Source organism: Mustela putorius, unplaced genomic scaffold, assembly GCF_011764305.1.
Source record: "Mustela putorius furo isolate JIRA1106 unplaced genomic scaffold, ASM1176430v1.1 tig00000827_pilon_pilon_pilon, whole genome shotgun sequence".
Classification (NCBI taxonomy): Eukaryota; Metazoa; Chordata; class Mammalia; order Carnivora; family Mustelidae; genus Mustela; species Mustela putorius.
In genome coordinates this window covers 7,543,730-7,567,062 of record NW_025421489.1, presented here as the reverse complement: position 1 = coordinate 7,567,062, position 23,333 = coordinate 7,543,730, and the positions used below count along the sequence as shown (strand labels likewise).

Genomic DNA, 23,333 nt, shown 5'->3' with positions numbered 1-23,333 from the left:
CCCAACACCATGCATTACCAACAAGGAAGAAAATATCATTACGAAGCAGATAAAAAATAAATTGGTATTGAAAACCAGTAAAAACCATACAAATGTTTTGAAGGCAGTAATTCGTATCTTTATAAAATACGGTTATATCTACCTGTGCAAAGATATATCTGAAATATCTGAAATATACATGTGCCCAGTGGGAATATGGTCTCTTAAGAAAATGAATTTGGGATTTTTGTATTGTATATAGAGTTGAGATTGTGCAGAAAAATATATCTGATAACTTTTTTTTTTAGCTTTCCTATTAAATGCTTGTTCATCATTTCCTTCTTTCCTAATATCCTAGCAACATTGCAAAATGTAGTAATGTCAGTGTGATCAACATTTAAGTAAGTGGTATTATTGTTATTTATAATTTTACTTTTAAAGTGTAACATTTTATTTAAAATTCCATTCTTTTTTGTTATATGAAGAGTGTATGAATATGCTTATGCTGGGCTGTGAGTATAAAATAATAAGATTGTACATGTGGCTCATGAAACCAATTTCATTCCTTTATGGTAATATCGCATATATACATTTTTCTAGGTGCTGAAAGGGAGAACCCAAGTGATACTGAACTGTAACCCATACAGATTTTTAGAATCCCATTTACTGCTGAGATTGGAATTTCTGAACCATAGCATTTTTGTATTAATCACAGCGGAGTTGAGGTTTATATCATAGCCAATTGAATTAATATTTGACACTATTTTAATTTTCTAAGCTGATATTTATCTTTATAACTTCTGAAAGAGGTACTAAATGATTGGAGTTTCATTCTTTTATATAAACTGAATATTAAAGTTGGTCTTGTTATTTAGTTCAAAGATAAAATAAAAAGAGAGTAATTTGGGAGTTATTCTAGATTTCCAAGTGCATATTAAATGTAATTAACTTTCAATAATAGCACCTTTTTCAAATCTGAGTTTAAATGCATCAATTTTTGAAACCCAATCTAAATTTTTGAAACCCAAATGTCAATTTTGCATCCCTAATCTCTTGCTGCTATAAACATATATGGCTGTAGGTCCAATAATTTATACATAATTATACTATGATATTCACTATGGGGAATGTATATAGCAGCATATAGGTTTCCTATTATTAGATATGATTTGAATATAGTATCTTCTGGACTAAATTGTTAAATATATTTGCAAACTAAGACATAATCCTTAACAAATATATATATATATATATTTTCCTCATATTTTTGCAAAGGAGAAAACCTATCCAGAAACTTTCAGCTGGAAAAAATGAAAAGGAATTAATCTTTCTTCCTAGTATCTTATTTATACACAAACTACCTAGTTCCTTGATGTTCAATAGTATTTTCTGTTCTGTTCTAGGGGAAAATATAAGTATCTGTGCTCTCAAATATGGTAGAAGGTAGGCATGGAAGACTTGCTGAACACTTGCAAAGTGACTGGCTGAAGTTACTTTGCAAGTAAGTTAGTATGAAGTTAGTATGACTGAAGAACTGAATTTTAATTTTATTTTAGTTAATTTAATTTGAAATCGCCCTTTGTAGTTGTGGCCACCCTATTGGACAGGAGAGAATTAGTTACTTGGTAAAGTCAGCTATTCATACCTCTCCTTCTGTCTGGTGTTAGCCAACCTTTGCTTTTGGTGGAACCTCAAGGAACATTAATACTTTGATATAGTATTTTACATTGGACTAGAAAGGATGGTTGTTTCACTTGCTAATGTTGCATATCTCCAAAAAAGCTAGTAATTTGACTGGAGAAAATGAGATTTATTTCTTTTAATTGGCGCTTCTTTGATTATTAGAGAAATTCTTCTTTTGTGAAAATAGATTTTTATATTTAGTCTTTTATGTTTTCTGTTCATCTGTTGTGTCCCTTACTATTTGTCTAACCTTCCCCTGCCTGCATTCCAACACTAAATGCAGTACTTTAAAAACCAGATCTAGTTATAGCTCCTGTTATATAAGTAGTGATAATGCTTTTTGTTTTTCCTACATGTTAAAGAGAGCCATGAAGATGATGCCCAAGTTAAAAGTTAGCAGGCAGGGACATGGCCCATGGTTTAAGTCGCATGTTGTATTTCATTGGATCATGAGTGGTTTCTCAGAGGCCTCAGTGGATCTACTGTGTCCATGTCTTTATACTTTTCCCCTTGGGGACATATATTATGGATTGCTGAACTTTACTAAATGTAGGGTTTTTTCCATTCAGATCAATTACACGTGTGAGTCAGGTTTCCCAAGTAGGAACTTTGGTGGTTGTATTTGCTGGCTCTTTTAATAGGTATTTGTCTCGGTAATTATTAAATGTCTATTATTCCTTTTTGGACGGGTCCTTTAAAGGAGATTATAAACTCATAAATTGTTCACGTTTTGCTTTTTTAAGATTATATTTGAAGGCACTCTTCTGAGCCAGAAAGGTTTCATTGGGATGCATCAGCTCTGGGTCTATGCCTGTGCACTTGCCCCACCTAGAAGGCTTTGCCCTAAGGATGAGTTCACTTGTGCCAGTGGCCAATGCATTTCCCAAGAATCGGTCTGTGACTCATCCAGACTGTTCTGATGACAGTGATGAAGACCCAACAACTTGCTGTAAGTGAATTAATGGTTTACTTGTTCACATGCTCACATTCATGACTGTGTTTGGATTTAAGTCTTTGCTTCGAGTGAGTTAAAGTTAGTATGTATAACATGAAATGAATACACATTCCCAGTCTGCAGCTATTAGCACTGTCCTTTGGAGGGGGGTCTCTATGCTAATATAGGCTTTGGTGTTTTTTATTAACACGGCAACATGGCGCGCGCGCGCGTGTGTGTGTGTATCGGTTAAAAAGGAAAATGGGTGGGAGAGGGAACCTCTTTATACTTTTCCCTTGGGAGACATATATTATGGATTGCTGACCTTCACTAAGTATAGGGCATCTTCCATTCTGACCTCTTATGTAGAAGGCTGTGGGGAGGGATTTAAGAGGAAGGGCTGTCACTGCCTTCTAGGCAGCCATGATGACTATAGAAATCATGTCATCCATGGTTGGATTCATGACTGGGTACAATTTAGGTCCAACAGCTGCCTTTTAGGACTTTTATGGAGAGTCTTTGATAGGAATGATGACTAGAAATCCCATTATTATTCAAACCTAGTTGTATTTGAAAGGAAATATAATTTAATTTACAGCCCACATGATGGTTCTCATCTGAGGTAACTTAGCAACTAAGATACGTGTGTCTCTGGAAATGATGGATTCTAACTAAATGAATCCAAATCCCATATCGCAAACAAGTGGGTTTTCTTAATTATTAAAAATTTGACATTTATTTTGCTGCACTGTTTTATTTTAGTGATGTGTGTTGTTGAACAAGAGAAAAATATTGCAACAAGATAAATGTGTCACCTTTTTAATGAGAAGTTCTTTGTACAAAATGCTTCTATTGATGGGGAGGGATTTTATTAAGAACAATAGAAAGAGATACAGGAAAGAGGAGATGAGTAAGCGAGGGAAGACTCCTCTGCTTGTTTGTAAACAGCACCATTAATTCCTCATATCGCCCTCGACCCGCAAGGACGACAAGAAGCCCCAGTTCAGATGTATCTTCTCTCTTTATTTCCGCAAGTCTACACACTTATATACGTTTACATGACCAATCAGTGAGCAGGGTACAGGAGGGAGCGAATCAGGCTGTGCACCTAAACGAACAACTTCGCTAGCAACCAATGCTGTTTACTTCCTCTTTGGGCGTTCCGCTTAGTCTCACGAGGCAATCCTAACCTGGCAACTAGCCAGGTGCCATCTTTTAATGGTGGAGGCCTCCCTGGCCAGGGGCCTGCCTCCGACATCTCCCCCTTTTTTCTTTTATGGCAGGGATCGTGCCTGTCTTAGGTGGTCAGTGGCGGGGAATATCCTTACCCGTCATCAGACGGCAGATATCAATGATTTGCGTCCTGTCTTAGGTTGGTATATTTCCCCCACCAATCTTACCTGTCATTGACTACCGATCCAGCATACTTAGCCACACTTGGGGGGATGTTCCAGCCTCGATGGCTAACAAGGCCTGCACCATAGCTTGCTGTTGCCTAGGTTGCTGTCGCCTCTAAATTTGCAGTTTCCTTACTAGTAGAATCAAGCCCACTACGAGGATTGTCATCAAACCAATTACGTTAGCCCATTGTTTCATAAAGGTTAACATGTCTTGCAATGTTTTGATTATCTCTGGGAAGGTTGCAAGCTCAACTCTGGTGTTATTTATCCTTGTTATGCCTAGTAGCAGGTGCTGAGTGTAGTTTTGGAATTCTGCAGACTAATTCCCCCGCAAGTATTGGGAGAGCTGTCGAGAGACATTCTGTACGTCACTCATATTAGTATAGGCTATGGGAGTTACACAAATTGCCGGGAAGGGTGCTACACATCCCAGTCCCAATAGGGCCCCCAATATGTCCACTTGTTCTTGAACCAAATCCACTCTCTGGTTGACTATCAGGATTCCTGCTTGCAGATATGCATTGATCTGAGTCTGTGTTTAAAGGGCAGCTGCCGTTCCTTCTGCAAGGGTGTTCCGCAGTGGGTATAGTTGTCGCAAGCGAGACTGCTGCTGCCGTGGCAGCTGCTGTAGATATAGACAATGCTGTCACAATGGCGGCTGTGATACCAAAATCTTTTCTTTTGGATAGCACCACCAGTAACTTGTCCTCTGGAATGGAAACTGGGATAGGAACATGGGTAGGGATACGCATAATCACAGCCAGCTTGAAGGCTGTAACCTTCCAGCACTGGGAAAGATAGCAATTCTTAGTGCAATTCAACGTATCATTCAGCTCGCTAGCACTTGTTACGAGGAAAAGGAACAGTGGCGAGACGCATATGGGAGTGGGCTGATAAGTAATATTATTGGGACAAGACACATTAACTGTTGTCTCAAAGGTACTACAGTCATTTTGTTTATAAAAACAGTTGAGGAATTTGCCACCATTTAACATGAACACTGCTGAGATATCAGTACATGCTCCTAGCAAGTTACAGACCTGCCATGCATCAAAGGGAGAGGAGGAATTGCCTTGCTTTGGATTTTGAAAGGAATAATTGTACCCTGTAAAGGTATTATTTTTATAAGTAGGAAAGCGTGGAGTGAATGTAAAGCTATGCATTTCATTGATGTAAACTGAGCGCAAGGTACTCTGACATCCAGACCACTCCGGTGGCCATACCCTGTTATTGGTGCACCTGGGCAACTTAAAAGGTTGATATGGCCCTGAGGCATTAATAGGTTTCACAGGGGCCAAACCCTGGATCACAGGTGGTCCCATTGAGGTATGTTTAGCAAGCCTTCATCTAGGAACCATGGAGCCTCCTTTTCCACTGTATTCAAAAAGGCCGGAGCAGTTTTTGCTTTTAGTGGAGTTCCATTGGCTTTCAGCAGGTCTTTTTTTTTTTTTTTTAAAGATTTTATTTATTTATTTGACAGAGAGAAATTACAAGTACACTGAGAGGCAGGCAGAGAGAGAGAGAGAAGGAAGCAGGCTCCCTGCTGAGCAGAGAGCCCGATGCGGGACTCGATCCCAGGACCCTGAGATCATGACCCGAGCCGAAGGCAGCGGCTTAACCCACTGAGCCACCCAGGCACCCCTTCAGCAGGTCTTTTAAAGACCCTTCCAACTGCACTTTAGATACTTCAGATCCCATTATGAACACACAGACAACAGACACGGACGTTAAAGACACTAACTAACACATTAACTTTTTACACGCATATACTTCAGTCGACCTTTACTCCCCGCTTTACTGCAGAATTCCCACTTTTGAACGTGGCTAATGTCCCCGCTTACCTGCGGACCTTTACTCCCCGCTTTCCTGCGGATTACCTTGCAAGATTCCTTTATTTAGTCCCGGGTTTCGGCACCATTTATCACCCTCGCCCTGCAAGGACGACAAGAAGCCTGGTTCGGATGCATCTTCTCTCTCTTTATTTCCGCAAGTCTACACACTTATATACGCTTACATGACCAATCAGCGAGCAGGGTACAGGAGGGAGCAAATCAGGCTGTGCACCTAAACGAACAACTTCGCTAGCAACCAATGCTGTTTACTTCCTCTTTGGGCGTTCTGCTTAGTCTCACGAGGCAATCCTAACCTGGCAACTAGCCAGGCGCCATCTTTTAAAGGCGGAGGCCGCCCTGGCCAGGGGCCTGCCTCCGACACCTAGTTTTAACACTAGTCGTAAACAAAATAATCTACTTCTCAATATGATCTCCATGGAATTTTTGGGTGCTGTCTTTTTTCATTCAAAAAAACATGTGAGGGCAATTCACTATCTCTAATATGAGTGTCTGTTTCTTTTCTGTGCTTTAAAATTTCTCACAATTTGGTCCATTTCTCTGGAGGGATTCACCTTTCTAATGGTTTGCATTATTCTCACTTTAACTGAAAGTAAATATATTTCCTCTTTTCACTTGTACATATTGACACTTTTTTTCTCTCCCCTCCCCCCAACAAAGCGTTCTTTATCCTCTCCTTTTAATTGGTTTTCTTAATCAAATTCCACCTGGAGTATTAGTAGATACTTTAGCATTTGGTTTTGAACATATTTTCCCATTTCTCTTCCTCTGTTGAAGTTTCATTGGTTACATATTTAGGATTTTTCCAGTGGAGTGTATCTTGACATCATTCTGCTATTTGCTTTTTTTTGAATGAAGGATAGATGTCCATGGTTATCAACAAATAGTGTTAGTGTGTATAATTTTCAAAATTATGTAACTTCATTTGAACAAAGAAAACCTGGCATGCTTGCTTGAAATCAACTTCTTATAGTGTTATGATATGACAATGTAGACATATTGCATATTATAAAATATGTATTTTGGTGCATGTTTATCTATATATTTTGATATATGAGTATCAAAATATATATGAGTATACATGAGTATTTCATGTCAATATTTGTACAATCATGTTTGTTTTAAGGAAATTGTTTATAGAACAATGGAATTATTTGAATTGATACTACATTATTTTCTGCATTAAGATATTTAATACATTTGTGCATACATACACATGCGCATGTATATTATTACTAAATAGAAACTTCCCTTTAAAATTCAAAACCATTTTGAAACATTCTACAATACTTTAAAAAAATATACTTCATTTACTTATTTATTTGAGAGAGAGCGAGCGAGAGCATACACGTGTTCAAGAGTAAAGGGGGGTAAAGGGAATCTCAAGCAGACTCAGTGCAGAGTGGGGAGCCAAGCCCAGGACTGATTTTCCCACCCTGAGATCATGTCCTCAGTAACTCAACTGAGCTTCTCAGGCCCCCTGATTCTACACGTACTTTTAGGTTTGTATTTTACAAGTGGAATTTGTAATGCAAACTCTTCTTAGAATTCCCCAGTTCGCGAAGCTAATGAAACATGCTTGTATACCTCCTTCTCATCCCACTTTAGGATGGATCTCTGAGTGGAGCTCATACATGCAGGTTGAATACCACCAGGAGTTCTTACTGGAGACTCAGTAATATTAACTGATGGATGTTGTTAGTTGGTATTGTTGTCTGTGTGCTTGTCCCCAAAGGCACACTCACTCAGGTATTTTTTATTACCAAGTGCCTCTTAATTCTAGATACTTTTAATAAAGGTAGTTGACAGCCTTTAGCCCCATGCCTTTTCTGAGGCAGTTAATTGGAAATGAAAAGGAGTGTTGCTTGTGTTTTGCTACTATGCGTTGTGGGCCAGTAGCATTAGCATCATCTGGGAGCTCTTTTGAATAGGAACCTCAGGCTGCATCACAATCTTACCGAACCAAAAGTTGCCTATTAACAATGTCTCAGGTGGTTCCTCTGCATGTTAAAGTTTGAGTACCACGGTGCCAAATAACCTTCAGAAATGAAAAGACCGCTGAGAGGAAAACAGATGGCGTATATAAAGTAGACTCAAGGCAGGGCGCCTGTGTAGCTCAGCCAGATGATTGTCTGCCTTAGGTTAGGGTCATGATCCCAGAGTCCTGGGATCAGCCCCACAGGTGGCTCCTTGCTTGGTCCTCCCTCAGCCCCTCCCCTATACTTGTGCGCTTTTTCTCTGTGTCGAATAAATAATTTTTTTTTCTTTTTTCAAATGTTTTATTTATTTACCTGACAGCGAGAGAGAGAGCGAGAGCAGGAACAGGAGCAGGGGGAGTGGAAGAGGGAAATCAGGCTTCCCGCCTAGCTGGGAGCCAGATGGGGGGCTCCATCCTAGGATGGTGGGATCACGACTTCACCTGAAGGCAGACGCTTAGGGACTGAGCCACCCAGGCGTCCCTAAGTAAAATCTTAAAAAAAAAAAAAAAAAAAAAAAAAAAAAAAGTGGACTTAAGGCAAACCAGCTGGCGGATCTTTAACAGAAGCTATAACTCCTGTAACTAATTCCTAAGAGCATCACTACACCATCAAACGATAAATTTTTAAAAAGCTTTATTGAGGTATAATTGACATACAACAATACACATAATTAATGTATACAATCTGAGTTTGGAATACGCAGACATCTGATCTTTATCCTTCACCTCCAGAAGTTTTCCTCTTTTGGAGAAAGGACACTTAACGTGGAGACTTGATGGGGCACCACGTGTGGCCGCACAGGTGGGGAGAGTTGCCAGATGGTCACGTGTAGCTTGGCGCGAGCCCCTTGCACTTACCTGTCCCTCTGCCCCCGCGCCCCCCACCCAGCGTCCTCCCCTGCCCGCCCCCCTGGCCGCCCGGGCGGGGCAGCCGGCCGCACCTGGGCGGGGACTCCCTCCCGCTGCCCCTTGCGTGGCCTCCTGGTCTTCGCGGGCCTCCCGCAGCCGGGGGCCGCCGAGTACTTGGGCGGTTACCGGCGGGCGGGCGCAGCTCTCGGCCGGCAGCCGCAGGTGAGTGCTCCGCGCGGTTTCCGCGGCGGCTACCGGGCTCTGCCGGTGACCCCGCGCCGCGAGGTGTGGCTGTCTTGCTCGCTGGGGCGGCGCAGGCTGCTGTGCACGGTCCGCGACTTCGGGCGGCGTTCGGGGCTGCTCCGGCCCGGCGTTCGCGGCTAGGGAGGGCGGCCGCGGCTCCGCATTCCCGCAGCACAGCCCGCTTCCCGCGCGGTCGCTGTGCGTTCGCATGTGGCCCTCTGCCACCGGACCACCCCCAGGAAAGGGGGCGAGGCCCGGTCTAGCGAACGCCAGCAGCGGGGGCGGGGGGTTCGGGGAGGCGGGGCGGCCCCCCGCGGTGCGCGCCTGGGTGCTCGCAGACGAGGGGGGTGGGAGGACGGGGGATCGCGGTGACGCGGGGAGCCGGCCCCCGCGAGGGAGGTGGGCGCAGCCGAGACCCCAGCCCGGAGCAGCGCACCCGCGCTTCCAGTCCCTACGGTGTGGATCGCTGCGAGCGCTGCGCCCGATGGCATGGTGCCCTGGTGTGGGGTGTGCAGGGCGGTTCAAGCAGTGATGCTGAACTTGTCAGGTCTTAAGAACTCTTCCCGAGTGGAAGAGATCTCCTGTCAAAGTCCTGAACAGACCAGATGCTCCTGCTCAGGAAAACTTCGCCGCTCCGACCCTAGAAATCCCTGTCATTGGGATTTGTGGGGGAGTTTCAAACATCTGGGTCTGCACTTTCAGCTTCAAATCTATCATTTAAATGAGTGTGAAAAACAGTCGTGCTGAACGTGTGTTAGGGAACAGACAAGTGATTTTTTTTTTTTTAATGCCCCTTTTCTGCCTCTTTGGAAAATAATTTATGAAAGGTCCTATTTTCAACAAAGCCTTAAATAAAAGTATTGCCAAACAATTGAAAAGTACAATACGGTATTGTTGACAATAGGCTGTGTGCTGTGGGAAATTCTGAACTAATTGATCTTGCATGGCTGAAACTTCATACCCATTGAACAGCAACTCACCATTTCCCTGTATCCCCCAGCGTCTGGTAACCACAGTTCTATTCTCTGATTTCAGTAGTTTGAGTATTTTAGATAGAGCGTGTAAATGGAGTGATCACGCTAAGTGAAATAAAGCAGCCACAGGACAAATAGTGCCTAATTCCAAGTGATAAGTGCTCAACAGTTATTGATATGCTCCTGTATAAAATAGAGGCATTGCATTACAATGTATCTTTACATATTTCTAATAAAATAATTAAAATATACTTTGTCCCAAACATATCTAAGGGTGTACATTGGCTAGCTGAATAATTTACATATAAAATGTACCTAATCTCCAGACAGGTGCCACAATATAGATGAACGTTAGACATTATGTTAAATGAAACAAGTCACAAAAGGATAAATATTGTATAATTTTACTTATATAAGGTACATGGAGGAGTCAAATTCATAGAGACAGAAAGCAGAATGGGGGTTAACATGGAGTAGGCAGAGGGAAAGACCGGAGTTGTTGTTTAATGAGTATGGAGTTTGACTTTGCAAAGATGAAGTTCTGGAGATGGGGGATGGTGATGGATGTACAACAGTGTGAAGGTATTGAACACTGCTGAATGGTACACTTAAAATAGTGAAAAATGTTCATTCTATGCCATCTTTATTTTTCCACAAAACTTTAAAAGTATATGTGTATTTTTCAATTATGATATGCAAAAGGACTGTAAGTATGTTCCAAAAAAGATGGGAGCATGGACAGATCTGTGTTCACATCAGAAAGGTGTGGGAAATTCTGAAGGAGAAGAAGTTCTTCTAATTGTTTTTTTTTTTTTTTTAAAGCTTTTAAAATGCTAATACAGAGCCACACGGGTGGCTCAGTCAGTTGAGCATCTGACTCTTGATTTCAGCTCAGGTCATGATCTTGGTGGTTGGGATTGAACCCCTGGTCGGGCTCAATGCTCAGTGTGGAGTCTGCTTGAGATTCTCTTTTTTCCTCTCTCATTTCCCCTACTTGTGCTTTCTCTCTCTCTAAATAAATATTTTTTAAAGATTAAAAAGATAAAATGCTGTGCAAATGGTGACACTTCACAGGAGAAGTTGGTACAATATTCAGGTGAAAGAAGCTTAAACCAAGAATTCCGGGGAAGTACATTTAATGTTTACTGTGATGCTGTCCCTGAATGTCTTTTATATTTTGAAAAAAAAAATGCTAAAAATTTCATGTTACACAAGGGAAGGATACATGGGAGAAAAGATCCTTGTGGTTTCTCAATAAGTATTAACAAATGTTTATATAACATCATTTTAATATCTAGTAGATGCTTATTGAATGGGAGATTCCCCATTTATTCCCATATATTTTTCTAATATAATAGGAAATTGATTTATTTATGAACTAGAGGATTCATAAATATTTTAATGTTCATGATCCAGAAAAATTTTTCTCAGCTGTCACAGTGAATTTTTTTTTTCTTCTGCCAATATGCTGCAGTGGTTAAATATGCAAGAGAAGGCTTTGTCATAATTTTAAAATATTGCTCTGATGAACTCAGCAAAATTTCACTCAAATTATGAACAGTGGTATTTCTCATGCTCTGATTAGAAATAGTGAAGCGTGTTCTACAATCACAGAAAGTTAAAATAAAAGCAACCAAATAATCAATTCTCTGTAGTGAATACATTCTACCTATAATATAAATAGATGATTTTTTAAAGACTTTATAAATATTTAACATTTATCATAAATGGTATTAACAGCGTTTATTAGTGTCCAGGATGTGTTTGGTTCTCCTGGTTTTCTTCAGATATTTATAACTACACCTTAAACTTATTGAATTATGTAGGGAAGTTTTAATGTAAGAACCTAAACTTTGGTGACTGAAATTTGATTTATATTTTATAGCACAATTAAGTTCTAGGATACTTAGCTTTAAAAAATGTCCTTTGCAGGGGCACCTGGGTGGCTCAGTTGGTTAAGCAACTGCCTTCAGCTCAGGTCATGGTCCTGGAGTCCCGGGATTGAGTCCCACATTGGGCTCCCAGCTCTGTGGAGAATCTGTTTCTCCCTCTGAACTTCTCCCTCTCATGCTCACTCTCTCTCAAATAAATAAAATATATATTTAAAAAAAAATGTCCTTTGCAGTATATTGGGGTAAATGTCATTGGTAAAAACAGCTGAGCCATTCACTAAGATTTTCATAGAGATGACTGTCCGATTTTGCTTTCACATATTTTTATGGTGATGAATTTTAAAGAGTAATTTTCATTTTTCAAAGGACAGGGTGTTTCATGTTTTACAAAAAGTGCAATGATTGACATTTTACCTGGTGAAACATCAGATATGGAAGAAAGCAACTTTTCTCCTAAAGCCACATTTCAGAAGCATTTATACAATCCAATGTTATTTTTTTCTTGACATCTTTGTATCTTTGCAGTTCAGTGACCTAGGAACAGTTGTGAAGAGCCGTGGAAGGATTTGGTGATGGTTGGGTCACATTGTACTTTCCATCCACCCTTACTAGTCTTACTGCCGTTTTGTACCATTGCCTATTTGGGGAATAAGATGGTTACTTGTTCCTTCATTGGTCACCTGCAGTGAATAAGATTGCTATTTGCACAGATTTATTTCCTTTGTGTATTAATACATAATATTTTAAAAAAGATTTATCCGTTTGAGAGGGAGAGAATCTCAAGTAGACTTATGCTAATCGCAGAGTCCCACACAGATCTGGATCCCACAACCCTTAGGTTACAACCAGAACTGAAGCCAAGAGTCAGAGGCTTAACTGACTGACCCACCCAGGTGCCCTAATATGTAATTTATAGCCTATAACAGGACAATATTGAATTTATTAGCCAAACAGGGACACTTGAGGTGGGGGAGGAGAAGGCATTCATTATTATGCTAGGACAACAGGCATAAATTGTGGCAACCCAGATATGTGGTTATCCTACCCATAGAAGATTTTCTATTCCAAGAAAGTGTTTTCCAGGGAAGAATTAGGGTACCCTTGGGAGTAGGTGGAAGGGTTCCCTGACCAAATCCAAAACCAAGGATTTGGAAACTTTAAGCAAATTTCAGTGGTCAGATATGTACTTTGAGTCTTGTGTATTTCTGGACTCTACCAACTGACTGAGAAGAATTCTGAGGTCACTTAACAAGTGGCAAGGTTCATAGAGAACCAAGGAACTAGACCAGAGGATTTTCCGGATGCCTGGGGAGACCATCACAGCTCCTCATTGGTGCTTAAGTGTATGTCAAAAAACAGAACAGACTCTTCTTTGAGGAGTGTCAGTAGTATCCTATGAACTCTGTAGGCAGAGTTGAGTAAAGAAGAACACATCCAGAAGCAGTAGGTTTTCAGTTAGGTGTATGGGTGAGTGGCATTTCCTTGCATATTGATTCACCGTTAGGTGATACAAAACATCTTTTCCTTATTATATTGTACTTAACTCATGTTTATTTTGGGGGAAATCCATTTAAGTGAGAATACAGTATTTGCTTGTAAAGGAAAAATAACGTATCCATTAAAGCTAAATCAGCATAGCTCTGAGATCTAAATGTTCGCATGTAAAGAAAAAAAAATTTTTTTATAAACATATAATAACTTTTATCCCCAGTGGTACAAGGTCTGTGAATCGCCAGGTTTACACACTTCACAGCACTCACCTTAGCACATACCCTCCCCAATGTCCATAACCCCACCCCCTTCTCCCAACCCCCCTCCCCCCAGCAACCCTCAGTTTGTTTTGTGAGATTAAGAGTCACTTATGGTTTGTCTCCTTCCCAATCCCATTTTGTTTCATGTAGAGAAAATTTAAGTGGTAGTGTTACTGCATAGCGCACTTCAGTGTTTTAAAAGTTGACATGTTAGTGATGAACTATCTGGTCATGAAACCAGGCATCCCTGTTTATAGAAATCTGAAGATCCTTTGATTATTAAGCTATAGTGAGCTTTTGCAGTATACTGGTCAATTTGGTCATATTATTAATTTTAAAAATATTTATTATTTATAGAGCGAGTGAGTTGGAGGAGATGCAGAGGAGAGAGGGAGAGTGAGAATCTCAAGCAAACTCTGAGCTTGACATGGGGCTCGATCTCATGACTCAGAGGTCATGACCTGAGCCAAAGTCAAGAGTTCGATGCTTAAATGAATGAGCCCTTTAGATGCTTGGATTTGGTCATATTATTGAAAGTTGAAAATAATGATTAGGAGCAGTTTTAAGGTGATAGGATCTCTGGTTTAGGGAGGCTTCACGATGTGTAAGCTTTGGTGTTGGACGTTCCAAAGCCTAGATGTTCCATTTATTAAATTTACCACAGACAAGTTGCCTAGAGCAGCTTTTCTCTTTGGGGGATGATTACCCTTACTGTGCTGGGATTTGAAAGGACCAATGGTAATAGATCCAAAAAACCTGACACGTACTGGGAGCTTCTGGTAACATGTCTGTTGTTCTTATTACTAAAGATAATAGCGTTCTGATCCTAGCGAGCTTGCTAAAACTTCAGGTTTGTCAAAACTTTGGGTGTATTCTCACCAAGAGTTATTTCATCTCCCTTCACCCGGTATTATAAAAAAGCTTATGCATGGAAAGGAATATGTAGAAATAAATTTTTGTGTTACGTGAATTTATTCCCCAAGCTGTTAACTAAGATAGCCTGATACTCTGATTCTTATTTTAGCCAAAGGGAATTTAAGCACATAAAAACTGATGTCTCAAAAGCACAAATCCTGTTGTTAGAATTTTTAGTTTATGGCCCAGTCTTGCTCCTTTTTTCTCGCAAATTTGGTGGCAAAGCTGGTAAGGATTCTGTGAAGCTAACTAACCCCAGACACTGACTTAATCTAGAACTTATTTTTTTTTAAGTTATTTCATTTTTTTCTCAAGTTTTTATATAAATTGTAGTCACTGTTCAGAGTTAAATTAGTTTCAGGTGTAGAATTTAGTGCTTCTTTGGTTACATACAACACCCAGGGCTCATCAGAAGTACACGCCTTAATCTCCATCACCTGTTTAACACCCTGCCCCCATAACCCTCTTCTTTATAGTTGAGTCTGCTTCCAGGTTTATCTCTCTTTTTCCCCTCTCCCATATATTAATCTGTTTTGTTTCTTAAAGTCTATGTATGAGTGAAATCATACAGTGCTTGTCTTTCTCTGATGGACTTACTTCACATTATACTGTCTAGCTCTATCCACGTTGTTGCAAATGGCAAAAATTTCATTCTTTTTTATGGCTGAGTAATATTCCATCATATATACCATCCCTCCTTTTTCCATTCATCAGTCGACGGACATTTGGGCTCTCTCTGTAGTTTGGCTATTGTTGATATGCTGCTATGAACATCAAGGTGCATGTCTCCCTTCAGATGAGAATTTCATATCTCTTGGGTAAATACCTCATAGTGCAATTGCTAGATCATAGAGTAGTTCGATTTTTAACTTCTGGAGGAACTTCCTTACTGGTTTCTTTTGAGATCAATTTATTTTTTTATTTTTTTCCTTTAAAATTTTTTTAATTAACATACAATGTATTATTAACCCCAGGGGTACAGGTTTGTGAATCGCCAGGTTTACACACTTCACAGCACTCACCATAGCACATACCCTCCCCAATGTCCATAACCCCACCACTCTTTCCCTACCCCCAGCAACCCTCAATTTGTTTTGTGACGTTAAGAGTCTCTTATGGTTTGTGATCAATTTAGACACTTAAGTATTTCCCAAATTCTTAGTTGTGCTTTAAGAGGGAAACAAAAGCAAAGTTCAAAATGTTCTAATTTATTTATTTATTTACTTATTTTTGAGAAACTGTTAAAATAGCATATCAGAATGAATACTAAGGGGCCAACCTCAAACTCTTCAGGTGTCCAGAATCAATTCCCCTCTTTCAAATGGATCTTTTTAAAACTATGAACTCAGCAGGTGAATCCTGTTGGTCTTGGCCAGTGCATCGGTTAGTCCCTTGAAGAGCTCTAGTTTCAATGGGGAAGGCTAAGTACAGCAGAGATGGCCAGCCAGGATGAAGCATCCCACACTCGCAGTTAGAAGAATATAGAAGGACGGTTCCTCACACAACACACGGAAAACTTTGCGGCTAGAAAAAGTAAAACCGTTTTGGGAATCAGAAGACATTTATTACAGAGTGGGATGATTGCTCTGCCCTCCAACGTTGATTGGCTAATGTGAAGTCAGTGTTTCAGGAATTAAATTTCTTGCTTAATTTCTCCTCACCTCTCTTCCGTGTGGAACAGCACATCCCCTCACGTGTGACTTTGAATCTGGTTTCTGTGGTTGGGAGCCATTTCTCACAGAAGATTCGCAATGGGAAATCATGAAAGGACTGGCCAGTGGAGAGAGCCACCTTCCTGGTGATGATCATACAGCAAACACAAGTCATGGTAGGATATTTTCCTTTTAAAAAAATATTGGTTGCCTTTCTGTCATGTTGCAGAATGATGAACCTTTGTGTTTTCATTTCTAGCTATAGGCTACAAACATGGAGCTCTGGTTTGTCTCGCTTGAAACTCTCCTGATCAACATCATAATTTGAGTTGTTTCTGAAAATAATACTGTTTTCATAACCAACATTTTTGAGGTCTCATTTTTTACAAGGTTGGGCTGAAAGCATGGTGAGAGGGGAAGTCTTCTGATAATTTTCTTTAGTTGCCAGAACTCATGTACAATAGGCTTGCTTTCTTTTTAGAGCAATCCAATTTTTGCAAAACAGAAAAAAAAAAAACTTTAATCTTTCTGGAAAAGAGAACAGAGGTTTAGTGCTATCTATAAAATCGACAAATGTTTGAATGCAGTTTAATCACTCTTAAATCTTCTTTGTAACAATCTTCTTTCTCATGTATTTTTAACCTACGTTACAATTTCTCCATGTACTCTTAAAATAGAACAGTCAAATGACACATAGCATTTCGATCTGGGTTTGTGAATCTCCAAGGAAAACAGAAGCGTTTTGTTCTGCTTTCCCTTGTTGGTGTCCACGACATTGCCTAGGTACACGAATATCGTATTAACTTTATAAAAACACAACTGCACTGTCGATCCTCTTCAAGCTCATATAACCCCCTTGGACATTATTTATTTCTCCTTTAGATTTCCGAAGAGGTATGCCAGAGCTAACAGTGTTGACCATGTTTTAAATTATAGCCACTGGAAACTGGAGTTGGTGGGGGATGTTAGGGGTTGGGAGGGAGACTCTAGCCATCCATCTGTGGTCTAAAACTATAAACCCAGCTTATTTGGCAGTGGAGTAAGGTCTTACTTTTTCTTTTCATGGCAGTGAACCTTTCTTTCAGATTCTGGAGGATTAAAGTTTGAAACAGGACTAATGATGGGAGCTCTAAGTTAATAGCCCACTTTCTTTAAGCTCATATAATGTTTCTTTTTCTGCTCTAAAACCGTTGACTGAATCCATATCCTGTACTACACCTGGGGTACACAGGTGGAAGCCATGCTCCCTGCCTCTGGGGTGGTCTGAAATCCAGTGACTGAAGCCAATAGGTGAGGATTTGCACTCAGATATAATAAATGTTTTATATGAGATGGAGGGTGACTCAGTGGAATCAAGAGGCCTTCCTGGAGGAGGTGACTCCAGAACTGAGCACTGAAGGGAGAGTTGCCAGAAAGGCTGAAGTAAGGAGAGGTGTTGAGGGAGGTGTTCTAACTGACGGAATATTCTGGAAGAGGATGGGAGAGATGTAGGTGGTTCCGGCTGAGTGATGGGTATGTCTGGGCAGAGTATAGAGAAGATGAAGCAGCCAAGAAAAGAGGGGGATTACGGAGTGCTTGGAATTTGAAATCTTTCTGGAGGCTCATGGTAACCATTCTGTCTGTGAAAGCACGTGACCCATTAGTTTTATTCTAAAAGGCTGAGATGCAACACTTTTCTGTAACACTGAATGGCCTGTTGATTACCCTTTAAAGGAAGCTCCGTGGTGGTTCAGAGGCTGGAACTTGGCCTGGCTGGGGGCTGTAGTTAGGATGCTTTAAGAGCTATCTGGGAAGGGTGAGACACACTGAGGCCTCTGGCCATTTTATTGGGGCTCACCTGTCAGTGTGTTCAGTCTGGCTCTGTGCCTGGGTCTCTGGGGGAGATGGGCTTGCTGTTTCGGGAGGCGTGGAGCTCTGCCATGTACGAAATGGTGCTTTTCTACTTTTCTACTCATAAGCTGCTCACATGGTGCATAGGGTGGCCTTGGGTGACCTCTTGGAGAGCAGGGTGGCAGAGATCCCTGTTTGCCCAGGGGTAAGTCAGGATGTTGTTGACACTGCACAAATTCATTAAATGCCTTTGTGCCCCATTTTTTTTTTCAGCTAGAAAATAGGTAAAATAAAAATATCTTTCATGTAAAATTATTATGAGGATTAAATGAAGTAATACCTGCTAAGGCTTTTAATGTGGTAAAAGCCCATTAAATGTGACTGTCTATTGTCTGTTTGTTCTAGTAAGAAAATTAGGAATACCACCAGGGCTGTGATAATAAGAAAACATTTATTAGTAATCTTCAGATATCGTGTAATTACCACTGAATTATGATTTATGCCAAAAAGAGATGCTAAAAGTTCTCTTTTGTTAAATATTGAAGGACCCTTTTTTCTTTTTCTGTGATCTAAACAATGCTCACAGATAACAATACACTCACAGAACTGGAGGCAGCTGTTATAATTGAAAGTGAGAGCAGCAAAGAAATTGCAGCAATTCTCTCTGGAAAGGGCACATCAAGGAGTCCCTCTGCCATTAAGTCTGTCCTTTACCTGTGATTGTCATTGTGACTTTAAGATGATCACTAGTGGTCTTACATCGCAAATGAGGAGGAGGAAAAATTGTACCAGGAAGCCCTAGGAGAAGTGAAGCGGAAGTTTCTGGGAGAAGGCAGCAGGCTCCGCTTCCCGGCTCCCACATCGAAGACCGTACGCTTACCTACAGCCTGTTATGTTAGACCTTTGGGTTTGTGGATTACAGTGCTTTAGAAAACTATTTAATTTCCAGTATTTTTCCTCATATATGCACATTCCCATATGTAATTTTACATAATTGATGAATGGCTCGACATTATGTAGCTTTTCTTTTTGCAGTAAAACCTTGATTTTCCTACCTCCCTTCTTTGCTTGGTTTTTATTTTCCAGTTCCTAGTTGTTACCTTATGAAACCTCCACACAGACAACTCATGTTTATTCATTCTTATTTATGCTCCTGTACACATATGTGTACGTAATGGATATGTACACATTGATAATTTTAAGTATTCTGATGATGATTTATTTTACCAAAAAATGAGATCCTATTGTAACTACTGTATCTTACTTACTTTACTAAAGATAGCTCATGGCAATTCCTCCAAGTCATCAATTATAATCATTTTGAATTTTATTTTTTCTGTTAAATACATACATATACACACACATACATGTGTATGGGCACACATGTATATATATATATACAAAAATGGGCAAACATACATATTGATTAGCAGTATGGCCACTCGCAAGGTTTATTATGGGAGGGGCATTACAGGAACAATGGTGCTGTCTGCCTCCGGTATCAGGGACCCTGCCTTCCACCACAACCCAGCCAGGTTTCTGAGGGGGCTGCCCATCTGTTAAAGTATTTTTTAAATGCAATAAAATTCAACCTTTTTGGTGTACAGTTCACTAGTTTGAACAAACATATATAATTCTGTAACCATCAGAAAACTCAGGATATAAGAGTTCCATTCTCCCCTTGATTCGATACCACTTTGTAGTCAGTACCCATCTCATTTCCAGCTACCGGTATCCACTGATCTGATTTCTGTCCCTATAGTTTTGCCTTTTCCACAATGTCCTATAAATAGGATCCTACAGTATGTAGCTTTTGGAGTCTGTCCTCTTTCAGTTAGCTGAATGGATCTGAGACTCAGCACGTTGTTGATTGCAGTGGTAGTTCCTATTTTTTTTTTTTAACTGCTGAGTAGTATTCCATTGCATGGATAAAGCATAGTTTGTGATCTCTGATCAGTTGAAGGGTATTTGGGCTCTTTCTAAATGTTGGTGATTACAGATATTCTGTAAAATTAGCATACGGGTTTTTGTTTGGACGCACGTTTTCATTTGACTTGCATACTCCACACAGTCCCTCTGTATAACTAATTTTTTCATTCTGGTGATGAGTGCAAGAGCCTACTATTTCTGCCCACTGGGACCTCTGATCAGGAAGTGGCCCCTTTCAGAAGGTTAGGCTCCAGCCTCAGAGCGTTTCCTCAGGTCCATGCACTGGTCGGTACTCGGGTAGAGATTTGTGGGAGGAGAAGACTGCAGATCTCTGCAACTCTGCCTTTGCAGCGCTGTCCTCTGGGAATGCTGCCTTCTGAACTCGAGGAGCCCCAAGGAGCATCTCTATCTTTTCAGTTTGAAGAGACCACCGCCTTCTTATGTGGCAGCTAGTAACTGTAGGCAATAAACTGGGGAAGTTGTATGCCTTCATGCATTTGTTTTCCCTCTCTTAGAGGTCATTATCCAATGATCTTATATTCTCATTGTCCTACATAAACCACTGTCTAATGCATAGTGTGTGTGTGTGTGTATGTGTGTGTGTGTGTGTTTGCTAGTTCAGGAAGACTAAATCTTGTCCCTGATCACAACCTTGCCAAAAAGTAGAAGAAGCCTAATTTTTATTAGTTTGCTTCATTTCTTTCATCCGGATATGCCAAAATATCATGGCAATATCATGACAATGCTGCAAAATCCATTCTTTTACACATTTTTTATATATAGGATGCTTTCAGTTCTACGCAATACATAACTATGAATGAGACAACTATATTTTTACAGAAAGATGTACATTCCTCCAAAATCTTAATACTTTAAATTCCATTAGGAAAATAAGAGTGCTTTTCTTATTCTCTTAAATTCTTCTAATCTGTGGGTATAAAATGATTGCTTACTTATAGCCTTTATTTGTACTTTATTTAAAAATTATCTTTTCAAATGTTTCTAATTTCTCAGCTTACTTAAATCATCTTTAAGGTCTCTAAATAATATTCTGAAGCTTTTAGTATATAGATTTAAAAATATTTTGCAAATTATTTAGGTTTTTATATGTTTGCTGCTATTTTAAGTTATATTTTAAATACTTTTGTGTTTTGCTGGTATGTAGAAATGCAATTTTATTTTTAAATATTGACTTTGTATCCAGTGACCTTGCTGATTTTATTTATTATAGCAAGTACACACACACACACACACACACACACACACAATTTTCTAGGTTCCCAATTATTTTCTCTTCAATAATGACAATTTTATTTCCTTATTTCTAAATCTTAAGCCTTTTGTTTTCTTTGTTTCATTACACTGGCTAGTAACTTTGGAAAAATGTTGACTATAGCTGGTGATAGCTGCTATACTTCTCTTGTTCTAATTTCAGAAGAAAATTGTCAATAATTCAACCTTAAGTGCTATATTTGCTGAAAGATTGTTTACTTTATTAGGTAAAGATGTTCCCTTCTATTCATAATGTTTTCTTTGTGTGTGTATGTATACGAGTCTCTGTTAAAATTTGTCAGATTCTTTTAGTATCATGATAATCATATCATCACATTTTGTTTGTTCATAAGGGGGATTTTTCAAATATTAAACCACCTTCGCATTCATGAGCCAGATCTCATTTGGTTGGTTTTGGTCATTGTATACATGATTTTTTATTCTATATGATAATTGTTTTATGATACTTATGGTATTTTTATTCTGTATGATACTGGCTTATGATTATTTGTATTCATTATGAAGTCTGATCTCTAGTGTTTTCACATCATGTAAGGAGTCCCTTCTAGACCATTGCATTAAAAGCAGGTGCATGCTTCATAAATGATGGATGGTTTAATACATGGAAGCCGACCCCCTCTTTCTTTAATTCTTATACTGTGTTAGTCATAAATTCTGATACTGTGTTAGCCCCTCTAGGGTTTGTGGAGTTTTGCAATATGAACAACTCAGCTTACCAGGAACCATCTCCTTGATATATTATAATTCCATAGTTCTCTTAACTAAGTACATTCTGCACAGCAAACTTATAAGAAGGTAAATCCAGAGACATTTTTCTAGAGGACTTTGGGTCTAGGCTCAGAGTTCAGATTCTCTTTACCCCGCACTTATAAATATTAAGTCTGTGTTATTTTTTTATTATTTATTTTTCTAACTATTAAAGTGCTCTTAGGATTTTATTTAGCTTTCAAATAAATTTTCACTAAATTAATATTTTTACAATATCTTTTCATCTAAAAACATGTTATCTCTATTTTACGCCTACATATTTTGTATTAACGTAATAGTGAAGAGGATATCTCTAATCATTTCTGTATCTAGGGTCTTATTGCTAAAGTTAAAAAAATAACTTAATCACATTTCTTTGTTTCCGTTTACCTTATCAGATTTCTTTTAATACTTATCATTATTTAACAATAGAAGCCTTGGGAGCTTCTACTTTTATGGTAATATTATTGGCAAAACATGAGAACTGTATTTCTATTTTCTATTATATTTGCTAAGTATATTATTTTCTTGACTCCCATTCCCTAGGCCTATAAGATAATGTTAGTCTAAGGTAATTAATATTATCTGTGATTAATAGTGATAGAAATCTCTAGTTTCTCATTTTAATTAAAGTAGCTTTGTTGTTTGCCATTTAGGGTATTTGTTTTGGGGTTGATTATTGGTCTGCATTTAATTATTTACTTTTAATATTTTCTTAAGTTTTTTTAATTGGCAATGGCTGTTTTTTTCCACAGTCTTCTCAATACTTGTTGATCCGAGTCTGACTCTACCCTTTAATTTGTTGATCTGAATGACTGTGTTGATAGAGCAGCTAAATTAAACTCAGCTTCCATTCATGGAAAGCTCAGTTTGGTCAGGACATACAATTTTTTTGATAAGGATTTCAAATATAATTGATAATTTTTTTTTCTAAGATTTTATTTATTTTATTTGACAGAGATTACAAGTAGGCAGAGAGACAGACAGAGAGAGAGGGGAGGAAGCAGGCTCCCTGCTGAGCAAAGAGCCCGATGCAGGTCCCGATCCCAGGACCCTGGGATCATGACCCGAGCCGAAGGCAGAGGCTTTAACCCACTGAGCCACCCAGGCGCCCCATATAATTGATAACTTTTTAATTAGAATTTTGTATCTATGATCATGAGTGACATTGCAGTTTATTTTTTATTTTCCTATTTCCGTAACTTATAAGTTAGAGATATCTGGCAGGGAGATATATCTGAGTCAAGGAGTTCTTCATATTCTTTAAGACTCAAGATCCCTTGAATAATGTTAGAAGTATTCCTTAAAAATTAAATAAAACTCAACTGTTTTGCCATATATGTCCAGTAGATTTTTTTAAAATCACTTTTGTAGTCATTTTGTGGTATACCCAATTTATTCAAGCCTTTACTGCTTTTAGAATTTGGAGTTTTA

The 23,333-nt window shown here is 39.2% G+C and overlaps 1 protein-coding gene across 1 annotated transcript in view; it reads left to right on the top strand.

Moving 5' to 3' along the window:
- MALRD1 (MAM and LDL receptor class A domain containing 1) overlaps positions 1-23,333 on the top strand; it is a 753,919-nt gene that overhangs the window by 61,951 nt on the left and 668,635 nt on the right. Inside the window, 3 exon segments of the mRNA XM_013058904.2 lie at positions 2,406-2,566; positions 2,568-2,611; positions 16,130-16,276. Coding sequence (XP_012914358.2) covers positions 2,406-2,566; positions 2,568-2,611; positions 16,130-16,276 — 352 coding nt within the window.